The following is a 21,698-nucleotide window of genomic DNA, read 5'->3' on the forward strand; positions in this document are numbered from 1 at the left end:
TTTCATTAAATAGAAGGATATCTGTGTGATAAAATGTCAATATCTGGAAATATTTGAGACATCACAGAGCCAAGGTCATATTATAAAGCTGTGGGATGGATGAACTGTGAGTTAGATCTTTTTCATCTAGTTAGTTGGTTATTTGATTAATTAAGACAAAAATGACTACTAATACTCCCCTAAATGTATGTATGTATGTGTAAATGTGTGTATATATGTATTTATTTATTTTAAAAAATTGAGATATAATTGACATATAACATTATACTACTTTCAGGTGTACAACATAATGATTCAGTATTTGAACTATACCATATAGTTACCAAAATGGTAACTGTACCATTTTATAATCCCACCTGAAATATCTGAGGGTTCCAGTCTCTCCACATCCTCACCAATAGTTAGTTTTGTCTAATAGTTATAGCTATTCTAGAGGGTATGAAGTGGTTTCCCATCATGGTTCTGATTTGCATTTCTCTGGTAACTAAGGATTTGAGCATCTTTTCATGTGCCTCTTGGCCATTTATACTTCTTTGATGAACTGGCTATTCAATATTTTGCCCATTTAAAAAACTGAGTTGTCTTCTTATTAATACAGTTCTTCCTGTATTCTAGGTAGAAGTCCTTTATCAGATAACGATTCGCAAATATTTTCTCTGAGTCTGTGGTTTATCTTTTTATTTTCTTAATGGTACTTTGAAGTAAAAGTTGTAAATTTTAGTGAAGTCCAGAACAATGGATTTTAATGTTACAGAATATGAAGAGTTGATTGGTGTGGTTTTAGATTCCATATTTCAATTAACCTTTAAGTTACCATTTGCAGAGTTTTAATATTGTGTCATTTTCTGAAAGGACAATTAAATTATTTTTCCATTTTCAAATTTCATATCTGTATGAAGCTGAATTTTCTTCATATTTTTCAAACTTAATTGCATACTGCCACCAGATTGCATACAGAAGTGGATATGAGAATCCAGTTGTCCTTTATTAAGCCAGACATCAAAGAGGTTTACAAAAATGTAAAACAGTACCCCTCTTGTCATTACTTTTTTTGTGTGTTTTGTTTATTTATTTATTTATTTTTGCGGTACACAGGCCTCTCACTGTTGTGGCCTCTCCCATTGTGGAGCACAGGCTCCGGACGCGCAGGCTCAGCGGCCATGGCTCACGGGCCCAGCCGCTCTGCGGCATGTGGGATCCTCCCAGACCGGGGCGCGAACCCGCATCCCCTGCATTGGCAGGCAGACTCTCAACCACTGCGCCACCAGGGAAGCCCTGTGTGTTTTAAAGATACAGTTGTTTTTCATTAAAATGTTACTTATGTTAACATGGAATATGTTTAATGATAATTTTAAGTGAATTGGATAAATTTTTTTTAGTTTTAATTTCTAACTCACATAAGTAGAAGTATCTTGAGATCATCAGTAATTTTCAGAAGTGTGAAAGATTCTTGAGATTAAAAATAAAAATTTGAGAACCGTTGCTTTTTTTTTTTTTTTTTTTTTTTTTGCGGTACCTGGGCCTCTCACCACTGTGGCCTCTCCCGTTGTGGAGCACAAGCTCCGGACGCGCAGGCTCAGCGGCCATGGCTCACGGGCCCAGCAGCTCCGCGGCAAGTGGGATCTTCCCGGACCGGGGCACGAACCCGTGTCCCCTGCATCGGCAGGCAGACTCCCAACCACTGCGCCACCAGGGAAGCCCGCTAGAACCGCTGCTTTTAATTTAACATGCCAATTCAGAGTTGCATAAGACAGCTCTTAAATGTTTATAGCATTGTTTTCTGATTTTCATATAAGTTGGTTTTGTCTCTACTAGATTGTTCACTTTTTGAAAGCAGGGATCATATATTTTACCTTTATTTTATTTCTCAGATCATAATTCTCCTCCTGGAATAAGTACCCAATGAAGACAACAGGGAATTGAAGGATTTCCCATTGCCCGACATGTTAGGGCAGCATTTACTGTGTTGGCTTTAACATAGATAGCTATATTTTTTCCTTCAGGTAGAAGAGCACAATGGTCACATCTTTAAAGCCACCCAGTATAGCATCCCTACGTACTGTGAGTACTGTTCTTCTTTGATATGGATAATGGACCGAGCCTCTGTTTGCAAATGTAAGTATGAGAGTTCTTTGAGGAATTTTTTAACCACTTGATATTTGTGTTTCCATGAGTTTTCTTAAATCTTCTTTAACATTAAGGAGTAATTCACACTCCCTAATTCTTTAACTTCATTTCTCATTATAGTTCCCTTTACCTACTCTTTGTTGGCAAATAAGATATTTTGGTGTTCTTTGGTTACTGTTCTTGCAGCTCACTCCATCTGAAATGCTCTCAGATGTTAGTATGACATACTACTTCAGTTGATTTATGTCTCCACCCTCCTATCTAAAATGCCACCCTGTCCCCCAATTCTCTATCCCTTTACTCAGCTTTTCTAGTCTTTATAGTAGTTATCACCACCCAAGATGATGTTAAGTATTCATTTGTTTTCTTGTTTGTCTGTCCCACTAGAATGTGTTCTCTGTAAGGTCAGGAAACTTATCTGTCTCTTCTGTTTACCTAGAAGTATACAGAACAGTTCTGGCACATTGTAAGTTTTAGTAAATATTTATTGGGTAGATGGACCTGTAGATGGTTGGATGAATTAATGAACAAATTCTTAGATTATAACCAGAAAGGTACTTTTTTCTACTATAATTCTTTATCATAACCTTTAAATCCTAGAATGTGAGTGGAGATTTTTTGTGGGTCAGCTTGGTTCTGGCTTACAGAGGGTCTTTAGTGTCTATTCCTGTCATTCCATACATCTATCCTGGTGCTTTTAATAATTTTGTGAGTCTTTGTTTACTAGTGGGCCAGAACTGAATAAAAGAAATATTAGGAAGGGTTGTGTCCAGTATGACAACAAGGATGGAAATCATGTTCACCATAGTGAAATCAGCACTTGGATATTGCTGGATATGTTCACTTGTTCTATGGTTCAAAAGTGGTTTTCTTTTTGTTTTATTATCAGTAGTCTAAAAAAATTGCAGTGAAAGTGAAATTGGGAGTAGTTTGCCATGTACTTGACTGTTTAATGTTAGTCTGATTCCTGTAGGTTTGGTATGATTTTCTCTGTGATCTGAAACTGAAAATACAAAGAATCTGCTTCTTTTTTTTAATGACTTGGGAGGGTTTGGTTTGATTTCTTAACAGCATTAACTAACTTTTTTTGTGCTTATACTGGTGATTTCACCAGTACAATGGTATGGTCTCCTCTCCTTGATCTTGGCTTTGAAGACCCCTGAAGTCATGCTTTAGAAGCTCAAGAAGCATATTCAGGTGTTGATGTGCCGGAGCCAAAGCTGGTGTACCAAAATGATATAGGCCAAGTAGTTTCTCCGTATTCTCCTCTCAGCGTGCCCTTCGCACCTACTGCTGCCTACCACCCTTTTATCTCCTGCTCCGAGAAATTATTTCTGCTCTTAACTTCTTCCTTATCTCATATTCCCAATCACTACTGATATTCTTTATGTTCTGGTTCCTCAGAGCTCTATTCTGGACCTTCTAGGATAGTTAATAAGGCCTTTCTTATATCTTAGTATGCTACCAAATTTGTTTTGATTTTAGTAAAGGTCTTTGACAGTAATGCTTTTCTTACCCGTTGGAATGATTTTTAATAGGTATTTCTTTCATTTTAGCAGATCGTAGAACAAATTTAAGAGGGGAACATGAGCACTAGTTTGTGAATCAGACCACAGAGATACATATTCTGCTGGAATATGGTGGGGACAAGGAAGGAGGGGTGGGCAATCTTGAAAGAATAAAAAGCTTTTTCATAGACAGTGGTTAGAAATTTTAGGTATGTTTTTCAACTTCATTTTTCTGAATTGAATGAATTAAGACAACTTTTCATTCTAATACCATACAAAGTATATGTATGTGATACTATAGCAGTCTCAGCTTTAAAGGTAAAAATTTATGCTCAGAATAAAGCAGTAAACTTATTAAATTCTTGTCACTGATGTACAGACTTCTGAAAATGCTACATTCTTAACCTATTTTTCAGTATGCAAGTATGCTTGTCATAAGAGGTGCTGTCTGAAAACCACAGCCAAGTGCTCTAAAAAGGTAAGAAGTTATCATCTATGAGTAATAAATAACAGGTCTGTTGGTTTTTCGTGCCTTGTAGAAAGAAATCAAGGCCTCTGATGATTTTATAGAGTAGCAGTTTTCAAACTTTTTGGCCACAAATCACAGTAAGAAATACATTTTATATCGTAATCCAGCATACACATATAGAGGGATGTGTATATATAACTGAATCGATTTTCCTGGAACTATATTTACCTTTACTACATGGGAACTACTAAACTGATTTCACAACCAACAACTTATTAAAACACTTCTTTTAAAGGTTTCCTACTTCTTTAAACACTCATAAGTGTTTCTAGAAATTGTCTTGAAAGTGGTAGGCTACAGTTAAAGATTTTAACATGAACAGTAAAATTCACCAGATAGTTGGTGTTTTTACATATTTCTACTTGGATACACAGACAGATCTAAAAGATACTGAACATGTACTCTGCTACCTTTATGCTTCAGTGAAGCGACAATTTTGGAAATATTTCAGGCTTTTATTGGTGTATAATCACATTTTCTTATTTATTAGTCACATATAATTTTAACAATACTATGCAAATCTGAACTATAATAAAATGTGTGTGCATGTTTACAGCCCTTGTATATAGTTTGCATCTGTTCCAAATTAGTAGACAAACATGGCAAAGTACAAAGAGAAATTTGACAAAGGGCTTAAAATACAACGAAGGTGGGCCATCTGCTTCCAGCTAAGATGAAGTAGCTTCTGGCAGACTAATATTCATGCTGAGAACAGCTGAAAAAAGTCTGTTGACTAGCATTAGAAAGCTGCCCAGGCAAATTGAATTTAGGGGCCTAGATCCTACAGAGAAGAGAATTACAGATTGGTGAATCTATATCTATGAGATGTTTCTCTCCTACTGGGAGTTTGTCAATTTTTGTTGTAGGGCAGGAAACCAAGATCCTGGGCAGAGGGCCACACTTAAGAGTCAGAGAGGCCATCAGTGCTCTTAGAAATCTGATAGAGTTATAGAGACAAAAGTTGGAGTTTGGGATTGCCAGGACTTGAGGGACCATGATCCAAACATATAGAGAAGTGAGCCTGAAACTCAGAGGTTTTTCCCTCAAGGCGTTTTCTGAATTCTTAAGCTGCACAGGGCAAGAGGCTAAGAAGCTAAACAGAAAAGCAAATTAAGAGTATTTTGCAGTCTCACAGTGTCAAAGAGAGAAAAATTAGACTTGGATGACCCACCTTTGAAAAAGGACCCTAGTCAATACTCTAGACTCTTCAGTGAGACCTGTGAAGAGGTATACCCCAGGAAGGAGGATGAAGCATTGATAACATTGATCAACTGAGTTTTATAAAAACTGCAAGGCAGTCCTTGATTGGATTAAGATGATCTCTTCCTTTTTCTAGCTACCCACCTACAGAGAATAGCATGAATTCTCTCTAAAGAGAGAGAACATTGTTGAGAGCCTTTACAATTTGTTCATATATGAAATTAGACATTAAGAAATGAGACTAAGAAATAAACAGACAATATCTGTAGACTCATAGATGACCCATTACTGAATTCAGACATGTACTTAAAAATTTTTTAATTAATATGTTTAGATGCTCGATAAAAAGATTTAAAATGGGGCTTCCCTGGTGGTGCAGTGGTTGAGAGTCCGCCTGCCGATGCAGGGCACACGGGTTCGTGCCCCAGTCCGGGAAGATCCCACATGCAGCGGAGCGGCTGGGCCCATGAGCCATGGCCGCTGAGCCTGCACATCCGGAGCCTGTGCTTCGCAATGGGAGAGGCCACAACAGTGAGAGGCCCGCGTACCGGAAAAAAAAAAAAAAAAGATTTAAAATGTCTATTTTATCATAAAATTGAAATATATATATAAAAAAGAGCCAAATGGAAATTATAAAAATAAAAAATGCAATTGAAATTGTAAACTCAAAAGATAGGTTTAACAGTGTATTGGCCATAGGAGAAGAGAAGATTGGTGAGCTGAAAAATAGATAAGTAGAGACATCCAAGCATGGAGAGTAAAAAGAATGGGGAAATACAGAAATAAACATAGAGACATATGGGAAAGGATGGAAGTTTCTTAAATGTGTGCAGTTGGAGTCCAGGAAGAAAAGAGAACAAGGGAGAAGCAGCATTTTAAGAGCTAATGGTCAACACGTCAACCACTTTCAACCTAAAGTGGGATAAATGCAAAGAAAATCATACTAGATGAATAGTCCTCCAAATGGAAGAAAAGGAAAATTTCTTAAAAGCATTCAGAGGAGGGAAAAAAATAACCGCTGCTAAAGGAGCAGTGAAAAGACTGACAACGGACTTATCAGTAGAAATGATGGAAGCCAAAAAGACAGTGGTTTGGCATATTTTAAGTGTTTTAAGAAAATAAAGCTAACTCAGAATTCTGTACTTGGTGACAGTAGCCTTCCAAAGTGAAAATGACGTGAAAACACTCCAGACAAAAACTCAGAATTTGTCATCAGCAGACCTGCAATAAAAGAAATACTAAAGATCTCCAGGCAGAAGGAAAATGATCTCAGATAGAAACAGAAGTACAGGAAGGAGTGAAGAGCTATGGAAAGCGTAAATAATATGTGTAAATATAAATGAATATTGACTAAAAACAATAATAATGTCTTGTGGCTTAAAATATAAAGAGAATTAAATTATGTGACAACACCACCACCAGGGTGGTTGGGAAAATGAAGTTAAACTATTCCAAGGTCCCTGGATTATCTGAGAAGTGGTGGCGCAGTGGTTAAGAATCTGCCTGCCAGTGCAGGGGACATGGGTTCCAGCCCTGGTCCAGGAAGACCCCACATGCCGCAGAGCAACTAAGCCTGTGTGCCACAACTACTGAGCCTGTGCTCTAGAGCCCACGAGCCACAACTACTGAGCCCGTGTGCCACAACTACTGAAGCCTGTGTGCCTAGAGCCCGTGGTCCTCAACAAGAGAAGCCACTGCAATGAGAAGCCTGCGCACCACAAGGGAAGAGTAGCCCCCACTCGTCGCAACTAGAGAAAGCCCGCGCACAGCAACGAAGACCCAACGCAGCCAAAAATAAATATATTTGACTTAAATATGTTATGAGTATTTGTTGTAGTCTTTAAAGTAGCCACTAAAAGAATAGCAAATGAATATAATAGCTAAAAAGCTAATAAAGGTGGGAAAACGGAAAAACAAAAAGTACTTGATTAATCTAAGAGAAGATGAGAAATGAGAGAAACAGAATCATAAATCAGGTCAAAGAAAATAAATAGTGGATTGATAGATATAAGTCCAAATATATTGGTGATTACATTAAATGTTAATAGACCAAATACTTCCAATTAAAAGACTAGGATAGGGACTTCCCTGGTGGTCCAGTGGTAAAGAATCCGCCTTCCAATGCAGGGGACACAGGTTCGATCCCTGGTCAGGGAGCTAAGTTCCCACATGCTGCAGGGCAACTAAGCCCACACGTCACAACTAGAGAGAGAAAACCCACACACCACAACTAGAGAGAAACCCAAGCTCCGCAACGAAGAGACCGCATGCTGAGCCCCCATGCCTCAATGACCTGATGCAGCCAAAAAATATATATATTAAAAACAAAAAGAGACTAGGATAGGGACTTCCCTGGATGTCCAGTGGGTAACACTCTGTGCTCCCAATGCAGGGGGCCTGGGTTCGATCCCTGGTCAGGGAACTAGATCCCACATGCATGCCGCAGCTAAGAAGTCCGCATGCCACAACTAAGAAGCCCACATGCCGCAACTAAGAGTCCGTATGCCACAACTAAGAAGTCTGCATGGCGCAACTAAAGATCCCGCATTCCGCAACAAAGATCCCATGTGCTGCAACTAAGACCTGGCGCAGCCAGAATAAATAAATAATTTTTTAAAAGACTACGATAAAACCAACTGAAAAATCTCAATGATATGCTATTTACAAGAAACATACTTAAATATGTTTTAAAAAAATACAGAAGGTTGAAAGCAAAAGGATAGATAGATATAGCATGCAGAGACTAACCAATAGAAAAGTGGTGTAGCTGTAATAATACTAAAATGTACTTTAGGACGACAAACATTACTTCAGGTAAAGGTGTTTCATAATGATGAAATGGTCAAGCCATTAGGGAGCTATAAAAATTCTAACTTTAGAAGAGTCTGTTACTATAGCTTCAATACCTGGAAGACAAAAATTCAGTAAGGATGCAACTGATTTAAAAAACACACTTAAAAATCTTATCTACTTGGGGCTTCCCTGGTGGCCCAGTGGTTGAGAGTCCACCTGCCGTTGCAGGGGACACGAGTTCGTGCCCCGGTCTGGGAAGATCCCACATGCCGCGGAGCGGCTGGGCCCGTGAGCCATGGCCACTGAGCCTGCGCGTCCGGAGCCTGTGCTCCGCAATGGGAGAGGCCACAACAGTGAGAGGCCCGCGTACTGCAAAAAAAAAAAAAAAAAAAAAAATCTTATCTACTTGATGTGTGTTGAACCCTGCATCTTACAACTGTCTGAATACACAGTCTTTTCAACTGCACATGGAACATTTGACAAAATTGATCATATGTTGGGCCATTAAACAAGTCCCTACAGATTTCAGAGGATTGAATATTTTGAGAGTATATTCTTTGACCAGAATAAAATTAAGCTATAAATCAACATAAAGATAAGTAGACAATCCTCAAATGAAAATGGAAAAATATTTTGAACGAAGTGATGAGGAAAGTATGACACAACGAAAGTGTGGGTATAGCTAAATTTGTGATTAGAGGAATATTTATAGCTTTAAGTATATATTAATATACATTAATAATATATTAATGTACAATACATTATAATACACATTAGAAAGGATACAAGGATAGAAATTATATAAACTTCTATCTGTCGAAGGTAGGAAAAGAAAACCCAGCAAATTAAACCCAAAGGCAATAGAAAGAAGATAATAAAGTTAAATAAATGAAATGAAAAACATTTATACAAAAGATAAAAAGCTACAAAGCTAAATTTTAGTTCTTTGAAAAGACAATGCATAAACTCTTAGCAAGAGTGATCAATAAAGAGAATTTTTAAAAAACCAAATCATTCACAAGAAGAAAAACATACACCGCAGATACTGCAAACATTAAAAGGAAAATAAAAAGCTATTATGGACACCTTGATGCTAATAAATTTGACATTTTAGATTAATTGGGCAAATTCCCACAAAAACACAACTAAGTTAAACTAAGTCAAGGAAAAATAGAAAATCTAAAGAGTTATATCTATTAAAATAGAATCTGTAGTTGAAAAAGCTTCTCACAAAGACATCTTCAGGCCCAGATGGTTTTGCCGTTGAATATTTCCCAGGAAGAAACAACACCAGTCTTTTACAGACTCTGCCAGAGAATGGTAAAGAGTAAATACTTCAGTACTTTTTTCCCAAATTGATGAATGAAGATAGTGAAACCTTGAAGTCAATCATGAAAAGGATAAAGGAAAATTTCAGTTCAGGCTGTATCATAAGCTTAGATGTAAAAGCCTTAACCAAAATGTTAGTACATTGAATCTGTGCTAATGACAGATGAAAAAAAAAGACTTCATGATAAAGTTGGGTTTTTTTGTTTTTTTGGGGTTTTTTTTGCGGTACGCGGGCCTCTCACTGTTGTGGCCTCTCCCGTTGCGGAGCACAGGCTCTGGATGCGCAGGCTCAGCAGCCATGGCTCATGGGCTCAGCCGCTCCGCGGCATGTGGGATCTTCCCGGACCGGGGCATGAACCCGTGTCCCCTGCATCGGCAGGTGGACTCTCAACCACTGCGCCACCAGGGAAGCCCGATAAAGTTGGTTTTTAATCCATAAATGCAAAGTTGGTTTATGGAAAAAATCAGTTTTTTTGAAAAAATCATTCAAAAATCAGTTGATGTAATTCACCATATTGAACTAATAAAGAAAAAAATATGGTCATCTCAATAAATACAAAAAAAGTTTTAGATAAATTTCAAAAAACACTCACTATTCAAAGAAAAAAAAATCAACCACAGAGTGGAAGAAGATATTTGCAGCTTGGATCTACAATATCTAAAAAGCATCTACAAGTCAGTAAGAAAGAGATGGTCAACTCTGTGGAAAAATGAGCGCATAATTTAAGCAAGCACCTCACAAGAGAGGATTTCCAAATGACCAATAAACATATGAAAAGGTGACCAACTTCACTAATCATCAGGGAAATGCAAATTGCAATCATAGTGAGGTATATACCCACTAGAATAGCTAAAATGAAAAACATCTTAACAAGAATATAAAGCAATTGGAACTTTCATACATTACTGGTAGGAGTTTGAGTTAACCTAACAGCTCTTGAAATTATTTGGTAGTACCTATCAAACCTGAACATAAGCATTTCTCATGACTTAGCAGTGCCACTCTAAGATATATACCCAACATATATACATAGATATCTGTGCCAAAAGACAAAAGAACATTTATATCAGCACTATTTGAAATATCCCCAAACTGAAAGAAACCTGAATGTCCATCAACAGTAGAATGAGTAAATAAATTGTGGTATATTTGTATAATGGAATGCAATATGGCAGTGAGATTAAACTGTTGGTACTCACAAACATAATGTTGAGTGAAAGAAGCCAGAAACAAGAATACATACTGTATTATTCAAAAATAAATAAAGTTCAAGAATAAATGAAACTTAACTCATGGAATGCATATTATATGTTACCATTAATGTAATGTTCAAAAGCAGTTAAGACTAATTTGTAGTGATAGAAATACAGATACTGGTTATTTGTGAAAGGTGAAATGCATAGTAGTTGGGAGGGTCTTGAGAGGGAGATAACTGCTGGTTATATTCTATTTCTTGATTTGGGTTCTGGTAAGAAGTGTGCATTCATTTTTTCTAAGTCTGTCAAGCTGTACACTTAATGATTTATATACTTTTTAATATATGTGTCATATTTCAATAAAACTTTATTTAAAATATACAAGGAGGGCTTCCCTGGTGGCGCAGTGGTTGAGAGTCCGCCTGCCGATGCGGGGGACGCGGGTTCGTGCCCCGGTCCGGGAGGATCCCACATGCCGCGGAGCGGCTGGGCCCGTGGGCCATGGCCGCTGAGCCTGCGCGTCCGGAGCCTGCGCTCCGCAACGGGAGAGGGCGCAGCAGTGGGAGGCCCGCGTACCGCAAAAAAAAATAAAAATAAAAAAAAATATACAAGGAAATTACTTCGGACAGAAAATAATTAAAGACACCCTGCCACCCCTTCCCGCAGAAAAAAAAAAAAAATAACTAAAAACATATATTGATTTTACAATAAGAACTCAGAGTTCACTTTTTCTCAGTTGAGAATAGTAAAATTAATTTTTCCCTTAATTTCAAGAAATAGAAATTTTTAGCATGTTTGCTTTAGATTAGTTGGTTTCAAATAAAACTATTTTGAAGTTTTTGTTTAATACCTTCAAGAATTTTTTTTTGCTTTCACAGGTCTTACTATTAACATTCCCAGTGCCCTAGGGATAGCCATAACATTTAAATAAATAGATTATACATGTGCATGTGTGTGTCATAGTAATAGGAAGAAGATTGGCTAAAGTTATTTTGTTTTAATTATTGCAGCAAACATTATTTTATTTCTTTTAACAATTTATTAAGCATTTGCCATATACCAGATACTGTGCTTTGTATGTTCACCTGTAACTTAATTTTTACAATAACCCTCTGAGATAGAAAGGTGATATTCCTATTCCCAGCTATAATCTAGTTGCAAATATGAAATAACCTAATTCATATAGTGACAATATATGCCTCTGCCTTTAGCTATGACATCAATAGTCAGTTAAACTTCCCTTAAGTTTACATAAACACCGAAGCGTTCTTATGCTTCAGAAATTATTGACAACTAATTAATTTTAAATCAACAGATTTTCAAATGGTACTTGGTGAATGTTTAACATACAAAGTCTATCCCCTTTCTCCTTTGCCCACATCCCATCTTTACATGAAGAGTTTTTTTTAATAGAAAGGGAAACAGTAATCTGTTGCCTCTGCCTCCATTCTGCCCCATTATTTGGCAGGGGTCAGGAGGATTCCTAGTGGAAGAAGATTGAAACTAACAGCTCATATATTTATACTCTCAGCATTTATCATAATTCCCTTTCCTCCCAGCTTTCATAACTATGCTTGTAAAACTTGAGGAAAATAAAAAGTAGTTACTCTTAAAGAATTGGATAAACATATTTAACAATGTTTGAATGTATTTGGAAACAAAAATTATTTTCCATTTAGTATGATCCAGAGCTATCATCTCGACAGTTTGGGGTTGAATTATCCCGTTTGACCAGTGAAGACCGAACTGTTCCTTTGGTGGTGGAAAAACTCATAAACTACATTGAAATGCATGGATTATACACAGAAGGTATTTACCGAAAGTCTGGTTCAACTAATAAAATCAAGGAGCTTCGACAAGGTCTAGATACAGGTAAGATAGTGCCCTCTAAATCAAGACCAAATAATTTTATTTAAATAGGTCATCTTGCGCTCTTAGTTTTCATTACATGTTGATCATTTTCTTGCAGCCAGAGTGCAGTCTTTTCTGTGGTGCTTGTTTTATCATTTGTAGCTTTCAAAAGAGTCTTTGTTTTTATGTGGTCAATTCAGCAAACATACATTGCATATCATTTGTACAGGCATTATTAGGTACTTCAGACAGATCTCATTTAATCTTTTTTTAACAGTCTGGTAAGATCATGTCTTTAATTTACAAAGAAGAAAATTTAGGTTCAGGGAGATTGAATAATGAGCTGTTGATGAGATGCAGGGCACTGTGCTGATGTTTTTGTATTAATTTTCACAACAGATCTTTGTACTAATCTTCCCAAACAGTGTTTATTATCCCTGTTTACAGATGAAGAAACTGAGGCTTACAGAGGATCTTGCCCAAAGACTCACCACCAATAAGTGACAAAGCTGGCATTTAACCCATAATCTAAATTATTGCCTGTTAGTCTCTGTTATTCTGATTCCAAGTGGTGCTCTTTCTGATGCATATTCTTGCCTTCCTACATTGATGACATAGTTATTTAAATGGATAAGTAGTGAACTGAACATGTATCTGTGTAGAGCTCTAGCCTCAGTCCTGGAATGTATGCAGAAGTTTGACTTTGGCTTTATGTTCAACTTCTACTCTTCACCACTATTAGAAAGGAATAGATTTTTTTTTTTTTTGTCACACTGCACGGCTTGTGGGATCTTAGTTCCCCGTCCAGGGATTGAGCCTGGGCCCTCGGCAGTGAAAGCACGGAGTGCTAACCACTGGACCACCAGGGAATTCCCAGGAATAGATCTTTTTGAATCACATATAGGTGCAAAGTTTGTCCTTGTGTCACCAAGAATCTACGCACAGGCATCATTCATCCTATATCATCGCAATCATCTCATGTATAACCCTGGGGAGTTTATAAGTGAAGCAGAGTAAAGATTTTCTTTATATTTCCTAAGCTTAATTATCACTGTCATTTCATCTCTGAGAATGACTTAAAATCAGTTTGACTTTTAGAAACTGTCCTTTGGGCCTTTTTTATGTTTGTCATCTGAAGCATCACTACTAGAAGTATCGTTCATAGACCAATCCACAAGAGAAGTACAGAAATTGAGAAAAAGCATTTAGAAACATTTATAGCAATTTAACAGTGCCTTGACATGAAAACTTGTGATCTTATTTTACACATCTGTCAGTCCGCGACATTTGAAAAACAACCAACAAACAAGAACTGTTCCTTTACCACAGTAGGAGCACTGTTCCAAAGCATGGAATTAGATTGTAGAAGATAGTCTGATTAAGAACATGAAGGCATTTTTCCGTCATGGTAGTTTCTAAAGTGAATTATTTGACTCTCTGCATGTTTTGGCTTTCTTATCTAACTCCTGTCTCTGAATAGATGCTGAGAATGTAAACCTAGATGACTATAACATACACGTCATTGCAAGTGTATTCAAACAATGGCTTCGTGATTTGCCCAATCCACTCATGACCTTTGAACTCTATGAGGAATTTCTTCGAGCTATGGGTAAGCACAGGCTTCCTGGGTTCAGGGAAGGCCTGCACTTGGGAAAGGAATGCCATCTTCATATTAGATTATTTAGCCATCCTCTCAGTTGGTTTAGTTCATATAGATCCAAAAGTGATACAGTCAGTACAAAACTGCCAGTGAACTCTCACCTATTCAAATGTTAACCTTTTTAGAAACTCATTAAAAGGTCAGTGTCCTAAAAACTTTCTGAGCAGGTCACCTAGTTGCTTCTTACAAAGAGATTGAAAGACTAAGGTTATAAACAAATTTAAAAATTAAATAGGAGATTTATATTCATTTAAATTGTGAATCTAGGCAAGAACTCAGTGTAAAGTTGGCTATCTATTTTAAGCCATGACTAACATGTTGGTTTAGTTTTTCGGTGCTACAGATGTGTAGGATATTGATTAAGGCCTACCTACAAGTGTTTAGGCCCTGAGGCCTGACTCCTCAATTCCCATAAGACTGATTTATAACTTATCTAACAGTTGATTAATTTTAATGGGGAATTGGTTTGCCACAAAATGCCTGAAAAACTAGGGCATCTCTTGCCCCTTGCTATAATCAAAAATTACTGGGCTATAGATTAAAACTCATGAGACTGCTTAGAGAGTATAGAACTCAAGCAAAGGGAGATTATTGGTAACTATGAGTTGTTCTTCTGCTATACAGGTATAGCTAAAAATCAACCCTAGAGCCAGTCTCCCTTGCTACCTAGTGTCTGTCCAGAAGGAATATGTAGTGTATAAGAGAGGATATTCATTCTTATTTGCTGCTCTTACTGCTTTCAGGCCTTCAGGAGAGGAAGGAGACAATCCGTGGTGTATACTCTGTGATTGACCAGCTCTCCCGAACTCATCTCAATACACTGGAACGCCTCATCTTTCATCTAGTCAGGTAACTTCAAGAAACAAAGGAACACGTAACAGTTTCTCTTGGATTCTTTTAAATAAATGAAGAGCTCCTTTGTATGAAAAACTGACAGATCTTTTTTTTTCCTGTTGATAAAGTCAATGCCTCAAACAGGTGGTTATGATTCCTTGGAGCAGAAATCCTCAGCTGAGTTAGATTGCATGGCAGGTGCTTCTCTGCCCTGTTTGAGCCATGTAACACCTCAGTCTCATGGTGGCACTATGTAGCCTAGCCTGTACTCAACTCCGGAGCTAGAAAGGCTGTTTGTCTTTTGACATAACCTAATTCATAGGAGGAGGGTTCAGACGGAGCTCAGGAATTGACTGACAAAAGACAATTCAGGGGTAGCCTCTCTTCTTCTGATTGTAAATATTAGCAATAGTTGGGAAGAAAGCCACCTTTTTCTTTGGATAAATATCTTATATGACTGTTTGAAAATGCCTTAAAGTGTCTACATTCTGTAGACATGTATCATCTAGTAACGGTGACCTGGGGCAGTGAGTCACAAATTTTTCCTTGATCAGCTATCTGCTTGCCTGAATTGCTTCAAGGAACAGAGTAAAAGTACACTTTCCAGAGGCAAAGGAACAGATTTGGGAAAAGTCTACAGTATCTTCCTTCAACTGATAGGAACATCTTTCCAGTAGTATGCAGTTAATGTCATTGATCTTCTTTCTCTCATCTCTTCTGCCTACCTCCCTGCAATTTTCCTTTTTCATCCTAGTTTCACTTGGTTTTTTTGTTTCTTAGGATTGCTCTACAGGAAGACACTAATCGAATGTCTGCTAATGCTTTGGCCATTGTATTTGCACCCTGCATTCTCCGCTGCCCTGACACCATCGACCCACTACAAAGTGTGCAGGACATCAGTAAGACTACCACGTAAGGCCAGTCACCATCACCTCTGCAAGACCCCAGGGACTTCTGAGTCAGTGTAGTCACTTTATCCAGATATCAAACATAGTGAATGATTTCTTTTTTTTTCCTTTTTCTTTTTTTGACCATGCTGCATGTCTTGCAGGGATCTTAGTTCCCCGACCAGGGATCGAACCCGGGCCCCCTGCAGTGGAAGTGCAGAGTCCTAACCACTGGACCACCAGGGAATTCCCCTAGCAAATGATTTTTTTTTTTTAAGTTCATATGTTTTTAATAAGATTGCTAGGTGCCACTGGACTTTTTTATGCTGAAGATGAAAAATTCCTTTAGGTTCTATTCACCTAAGCATCATTTGTTTTGAAGGGCCTTATTTTTTAAATTTGGCTTTTCTTTAGGAATGATTATAGTTTCCAAATGTATTTTTAAAATACCATTTTACCAAGTTACATATACTTTGTTTTCCTGTAACCTAGTCGATAACTGTAGTCTTATGGCTCCGAATCCCTTTGGTCTTAATACTTCAATATTCCTGTATTTCACCTTGCCCTTTTTTCATGGACCTCTGATTTCTTTCTAGAGTGGTGATTCTTAACCTTTTCTGCAAAAGGAGCTTTCCCCCAAAAAGCCTAGTGTTTGTGTCCCATTCCCAGAGAGTGATTTAATTGGTCGGGGGTGTGGCCTAGGCATTGGGACTTACAGCTGCTCCTCAGATGGATACTAAAGTGCAGCCAAAGTTGTGAACCACCATTATAAACCCTGTCTCTGAGCTCATAAAATAAGGGATGTTGATTTTTCTTTTATCCTCCAACTATCTACCACACTTAGCTGAAAAATAGTCTGTGGGTGCTACAATTTGTTTGATTGACTTCAGCACTTAACATTTCTCTTTTCCTGTTTCAGCTGTGTGGAGCTGATTGTTGTGGAACAAATGAATAAATATAAGGCTCGTCTCAAAGACATCAGTAGCCTGGAATTTGCTGAGAATAAGGCAAAGACCAGGCTGTCACTGATTCGTAGATCAATGGTAAGATGCAGGACATGGAATCACAGGGGGAAATGGGAGCCTTCCTCAGATTTTAAGTACACATTATGATATGTAGAGAGAGATTATTCTCCGAATCTTTTTCACATGGAACAAGTGAAAAAAAAAAAAAAGTCACCTTATCTCAGGGTACTATGTATGCCTCATGTTTGTTCTTTGAGCTGTCTTTAGTTATATACACAGAATACAGTTAACTATGTAGAATTTTTAAAATCAAGTATTTGGGTAAAATGTTGGTGGTTTAATAATTTGCCCTGTTTTCTTTTCCTGTCCTTTCTATGAAAACGTAACCCACCCTAACTTTTGAGTCTACTTTCTTCTACCGTCTGTTCCCAACCTCAACCATGTCACTTTTGGTGGTCCTGCCAATAGTTCTGGGATGTAGAGAACTTACTCACTTGCAAGAATGTGAGTCATAGGATATAGAACTCCACTATGAGTCTACTATTATCAAATAAAGATTTCTTTGAGGGTTTATTGCTAGGTTTTGAAAAAAGCCTTACAAAAATGATAATTTATTTCTTCCACTTGCCCATTTGTCTGTTTAATATCTTCCTTTGTAACTGGTGACCTATATATAAACAACTCCATTTCACACTGACCAATAATCAGTAGGGTCTAGATAACTGGAAACCTATTGTTGCATTAAAGTTTAATTATTGCCCATTTACTACCCTTCCCCTGAATTGTAAAACAAAACTGTATTAGTGAACACCCAATCAGATCCCCAGTAAATCTCTAAAGAGAAACAGGCTTCCCCATCATTGTGCCCATGTTTTTGCAGAGGCCCAGCAATACTTCCTCTATACTTGGTAGTTTATACTCAGGTTAGCATTAAAGTAACTCCATTTCTTCCTTTACTATTAAACTGCCTGGCACAGGACAAGTGCACAACAAATGTCTGTAGATTAAGTTAATGAAGGGTGTTCTCTAAAAACAAACATAAACACAGAATTTCTCCAGTCAGTAAAGGTATTAAATAAAGCTCATCACAGAACACGTTCTGAATCTTTTCTCCAGGAAATGAAAACAGAAACCCCATTTAAAGGTGAAACCCTGGGCTTCCCTGGTGGCGCAGTGGTTGAGAGTCCGCCTGCCGATGCAGGGGACACGATGTTCCTGCCCCGGTCCAGGAAGATCCCACATGCCGCGGAGCGGCTGGGCGCATGAGCCATGGCCACTGGGCCTGCGCGTCCGGAGCCTGTGCTCTGCAACGGAATAGGCCACAACAGTGAGAGGCCCACGTATCGCAAAAAAAAAAAAAAAAAACCCTTTCTGTAGTACAAATTTTTATGAACTCATTTCTGAGAAGCCCAAGTTAGCAGTGCCCATCCAGGGAAGACAGGAAGAGACCTTTTACTATAAGGCTACTTTTCAAAGCAGGTAGACAAGCTGTGCTTTTTTGCTGATGCTGCAGAAGACAGATATATTCATTCCATTGAAAGATTAAACCTCTTTAATGGGGCAATGACATGTACATTCTAACCTTCTGCTTTCCTTTTCATGTCCTTCCTAATCCAGAAACCTGTACTAATTGCAGTTAGATTTATGAGCATTACCCGCAATTCAGTCTCGGTATGTATTAATATTGCAATGTGTCACAGCCACTTTACATTATTGTCTCTCATCCATCCAGGAGTTGTTCTGCTCTGTCTATCATCCATGCCTGTCCACCCTCCATGTGCAGCCCCAATTCAGGTCCCACTTCCTGATCAGCCTTCACTTGCTTTTCTCTTACTCTCTCTCTTTAGAACCTTTATTTTCTTTCCTCTGTGTCATGCAGTTGAACAATGTCCATTTATAATATACTGGTTTTTCCTCTTTGTCAAATAAGCCTCTTTGTGGATTTCTTCTTTGGTTGGATCATTGAAAGGTGAACATTGAAAGCATTAAGGTATCAAATAAATTTCTGCTCTGTGAGCTTTGTTCTCATCAGTCTCTTCCTTTATTACATAAAAACCTATTACTGTTTTTAGCATCCTCGATCATTAGAAATGCTTATTTGCCCATTTCTATCGGTGACTTTGATGGTGTCTTCCTAGACGTAGAAGTATGACTGTTATCTACTCAGCATTTTTTAGACAGTGCTGCAAGTAGTAGTGAGCAAATTGATGGACTGGTTCTAGACTTAAATAATAATAGTATAATAGATCTCATACCAGGATTTCATATAAAAAAAAGAATGGAGAGATGGAACACCAATATATATGGAAACTAATTGCAAAGACTATCCATCTTTGTGTAACCAGTTCATTAAAGGTGTCAATTTGCTGGGATATAAATGTCAGTCGGTTTTGCTTTTTATCTAGTAACTGCCTTCCAACTCTACCATGTCAAAATCCCCTTTTCTCCTGGATATCAACTACCTTAACAGCATCTTTTGACTATTCCATAATTTTTAAATGCTCTAGTCTTAGTCTGGTATTTAAGACTTAGTTCTCTTCATATTATATCTTCATATTATAACATCAGCCACAGGCTTGATCCAGTACTCATCACTTTCTTCCAGGACAGACTAGACCTTAATCTGGGGCTGAAAACTTTGGGGGTGAGTGAGTGGGTTCTTTTTGTCACACACTTCTGCCCTCCCTCTTTTTTCCTTGTTTTTTTTTTTTTTTAATTTTGAAATTCCAGAACATACCTGACTCCAAGAGTTGTTTTTTTTGTTTTTGTTCTTTTAAATTATTTATTTATTTATTTATATTTTGGCTGCATTGGGTCTTCATTGCTGCGTGTGGGCTTTCTCTAGTTGTGGCGAGTGGGGACTACTCTTTGTTGTGGTGCGCAGGCTTCTCATTGTGGTGGCTTGTCTTTGTTGCAGAGTACAGGCTCTAGGCACGCAGGCTTCATTCAGTAGTTGTGGCACGTGGGCTCAGTAGTTGTGGCTCACAGGCTCCAGAGCACAGGCTCAGTAGTTGTGGCTCACGGGCTCTAGAGCGCAGGCTTAGTAGTTGTGGTGCACGGGCTTAGTTGCTCCATGGCATGTGGGATCTTCCCGGCCCAGGGTCGAACCTGTGTCCCCTGCCTTGGCAGGCAGATTCTTAACCACTGCACCACCAAGGAAGTCCCTGCCTGCCCTCTTTCTTGTGCTGTTTCTTCCTCTGGTGTTGAAACTGAGAGAAGTGATATAGGAGAGGCAGAATTCTACGTGATATGCCAGTACTGAGGTGACAATATTCTTGGTTGTTCAGCACTACTATTCAAATTCATTGTCAGTAGGCTAAATGAAGATAAGTGGTATCTCCAACTGACCCTGCTGACAGTGAGCAGAAGGCTATAGGCATTGGCAGTCCCTTGCTTTGGTTACACCTTCTGGCTAAACCTGACAGATGGCATTCATACTGTGTGACTCTGATATGTATGTCTTTTTTTTGCCTCAAGACGTTACCCAATCAGATCTACCTCCCATGGCCAGTTCTAGGGCCTACAAGCACACTGGGGGAAAGGTTACATTTTTCATACCTCTTGGTTCCCAAGAACTCAAGGTGGGTAAGTCTTGCCTATCTCTCTGACTCTTCCCACCACACTCTTTTTCCCCACTTCTCTTTTCCCCTGTGCATATAACAGAGTTGCAAATCAGTAAGTCTTTTGCCTATACAGACAACCAAACGGAATGAAATACCAGTTTCCCTTTCTTTTAGATGAACTCAAACCTTGATTCTTACCTTCTGGATTCAGTGATGACACTGCCGTTTTCCTGTAAGAGGGGAGGGAATATCCTCTTTTCATAAACTCTATGTTTCCCTGAAATTCCAATAACCCCCCTTTCTTTTTAGCCTTTTTAGATTTACATTGAGGGAAAGGTGTTAGAATATTGATCACAGTATTGATTTAAAAAAATGAAACTTTCAGTAAGCCCTGAGAGGAGAAGCTGGTACCAACTACTCTTGGCTCCTTAAAGCTAGAAGAGCTGCTTAATTATCCTCAGCTTTGGATCTTAGCCACAAGTCTGGAACAAGAGGAAAAATCCCACTTAACATCCTATTGCATATGCATCTCTAGCTGTAGAAAAGGTGTTAGTCCCAGACTTAAGAGCAAGACCGTGTCTAGGACGTATTTGGTATTCATTCAGCATCTAAGGGATTGAATCTAAGAATTGAATCTAGGAGAGAGCAGTGAGTTTTAGGATATTCACTAAAAATAAACTAATCAAAGTCAATAGTATTCAGGTCTTCATAGATGAAAAAAATTGCTGTTCCTTAATTAAATACAATGGTGACTTTGCTGAAATGAAGAGTGAAATGCATTTTTGAAAAGTATGTTATATTATTGCCAATGTGAAAAGTCATTTGGGTTGGGTGTTGAAAGATGAGTAGTAATTTAACAAATGGTGAGAAGACAGGGGGACGACAATTCCAGAGGCAAAGAAGCACGAAACAGATATCTGTGAATAATGACTGCCTTGTGTAGCTGGAGCTGGTCAGGTGGTATGGAAGTGGCAGAAGAGTTTGGAAAGGTAGACTGGAACCAGATGTGCAGCATTAAGAATTTTGGGGCTTCCCTGGTGGCACAGTGGTTGAGAGTCCACCTGCCGATGCAGGGGACACGGGTTCGTGCCCTGGTCTGGGAAGATCCCACATACCGCGGAGCGGCTGGGCCCGTGAGCCGTGGCCGCTGAGCCTGCGCGTCCGAAGCCTGTGCTCCGCAGTGGGAGAGGCCACAACAGTGAGAGGCCCGTGTACCACAAAAAAAAAAAAAAAAAAAAATTTTGAATTTTCCCGT

General features: G+C 38.4%; 1 protein-coding gene and 1 non-coding gene across 7 annotated transcripts in view; one reads left to right on the plus strand and one right to left on the minus strand.

Moving 5' to 3' along the window:
• MYO9A (myosin IXA) overlaps positions 1 to 21,698 on the plus strand; it is a 270,682-nt gene that overhangs the window by 222,197 nt on the left and 26,787 nt on the right. For 4 of the 6 annotated variants that reach the window (XM_032622165.1, XM_032622167.1, XM_032622168.1 and 1 more), the window contains 7 exons: positions 2,004 to 2,115; positions 4,052 to 4,113; positions 12,363 to 12,555; positions 14,015 to 14,143; positions 14,938 to 15,043; positions 15,809 to 15,940; positions 16,835 to 16,958. In XM_032622165.1, coding sequence (XP_032478056.1) covers positions 2,004 to 2,115; positions 4,052 to 4,113; positions 12,363 to 12,555; positions 14,015 to 14,143; positions 14,938 to 15,043; positions 15,809 to 15,940; positions 16,835 to 16,958 — 858 coding nt within the window. Of the gene's footprint in view, positions 1 to 2,003; positions 2,116 to 4,051; positions 4,114 to 12,362; positions 12,556 to 14,014; positions 14,144 to 14,937; positions 15,044 to 15,808; positions 15,941 to 16,834; positions 16,959 to 18,497; positions 18,903 to 21,698 lie in introns of those variants that run through there. The other 2 variants (XM_032622169.1, XM_032622170.1) reach the window with 1 other exon arrangement.
• TRNAG-UCC lies at positions 16,089 to 16,161 on the minus strand. The gene has a single exon. It is a non-coding gene; the product is annotated as a tRNA-Gly (tRNA).

Source organism: Phocoena sinus, chromosome 2 (assembly GCF_008692025.1).
Source record: "Phocoena sinus isolate mPhoSin1 chromosome 2, mPhoSin1.pri, whole genome shotgun sequence".
NCBI classification, from domain to species: Eukaryota; Metazoa; Chordata; class Mammalia; order Artiodactyla; family Phocoenidae; genus Phocoena; species Phocoena sinus.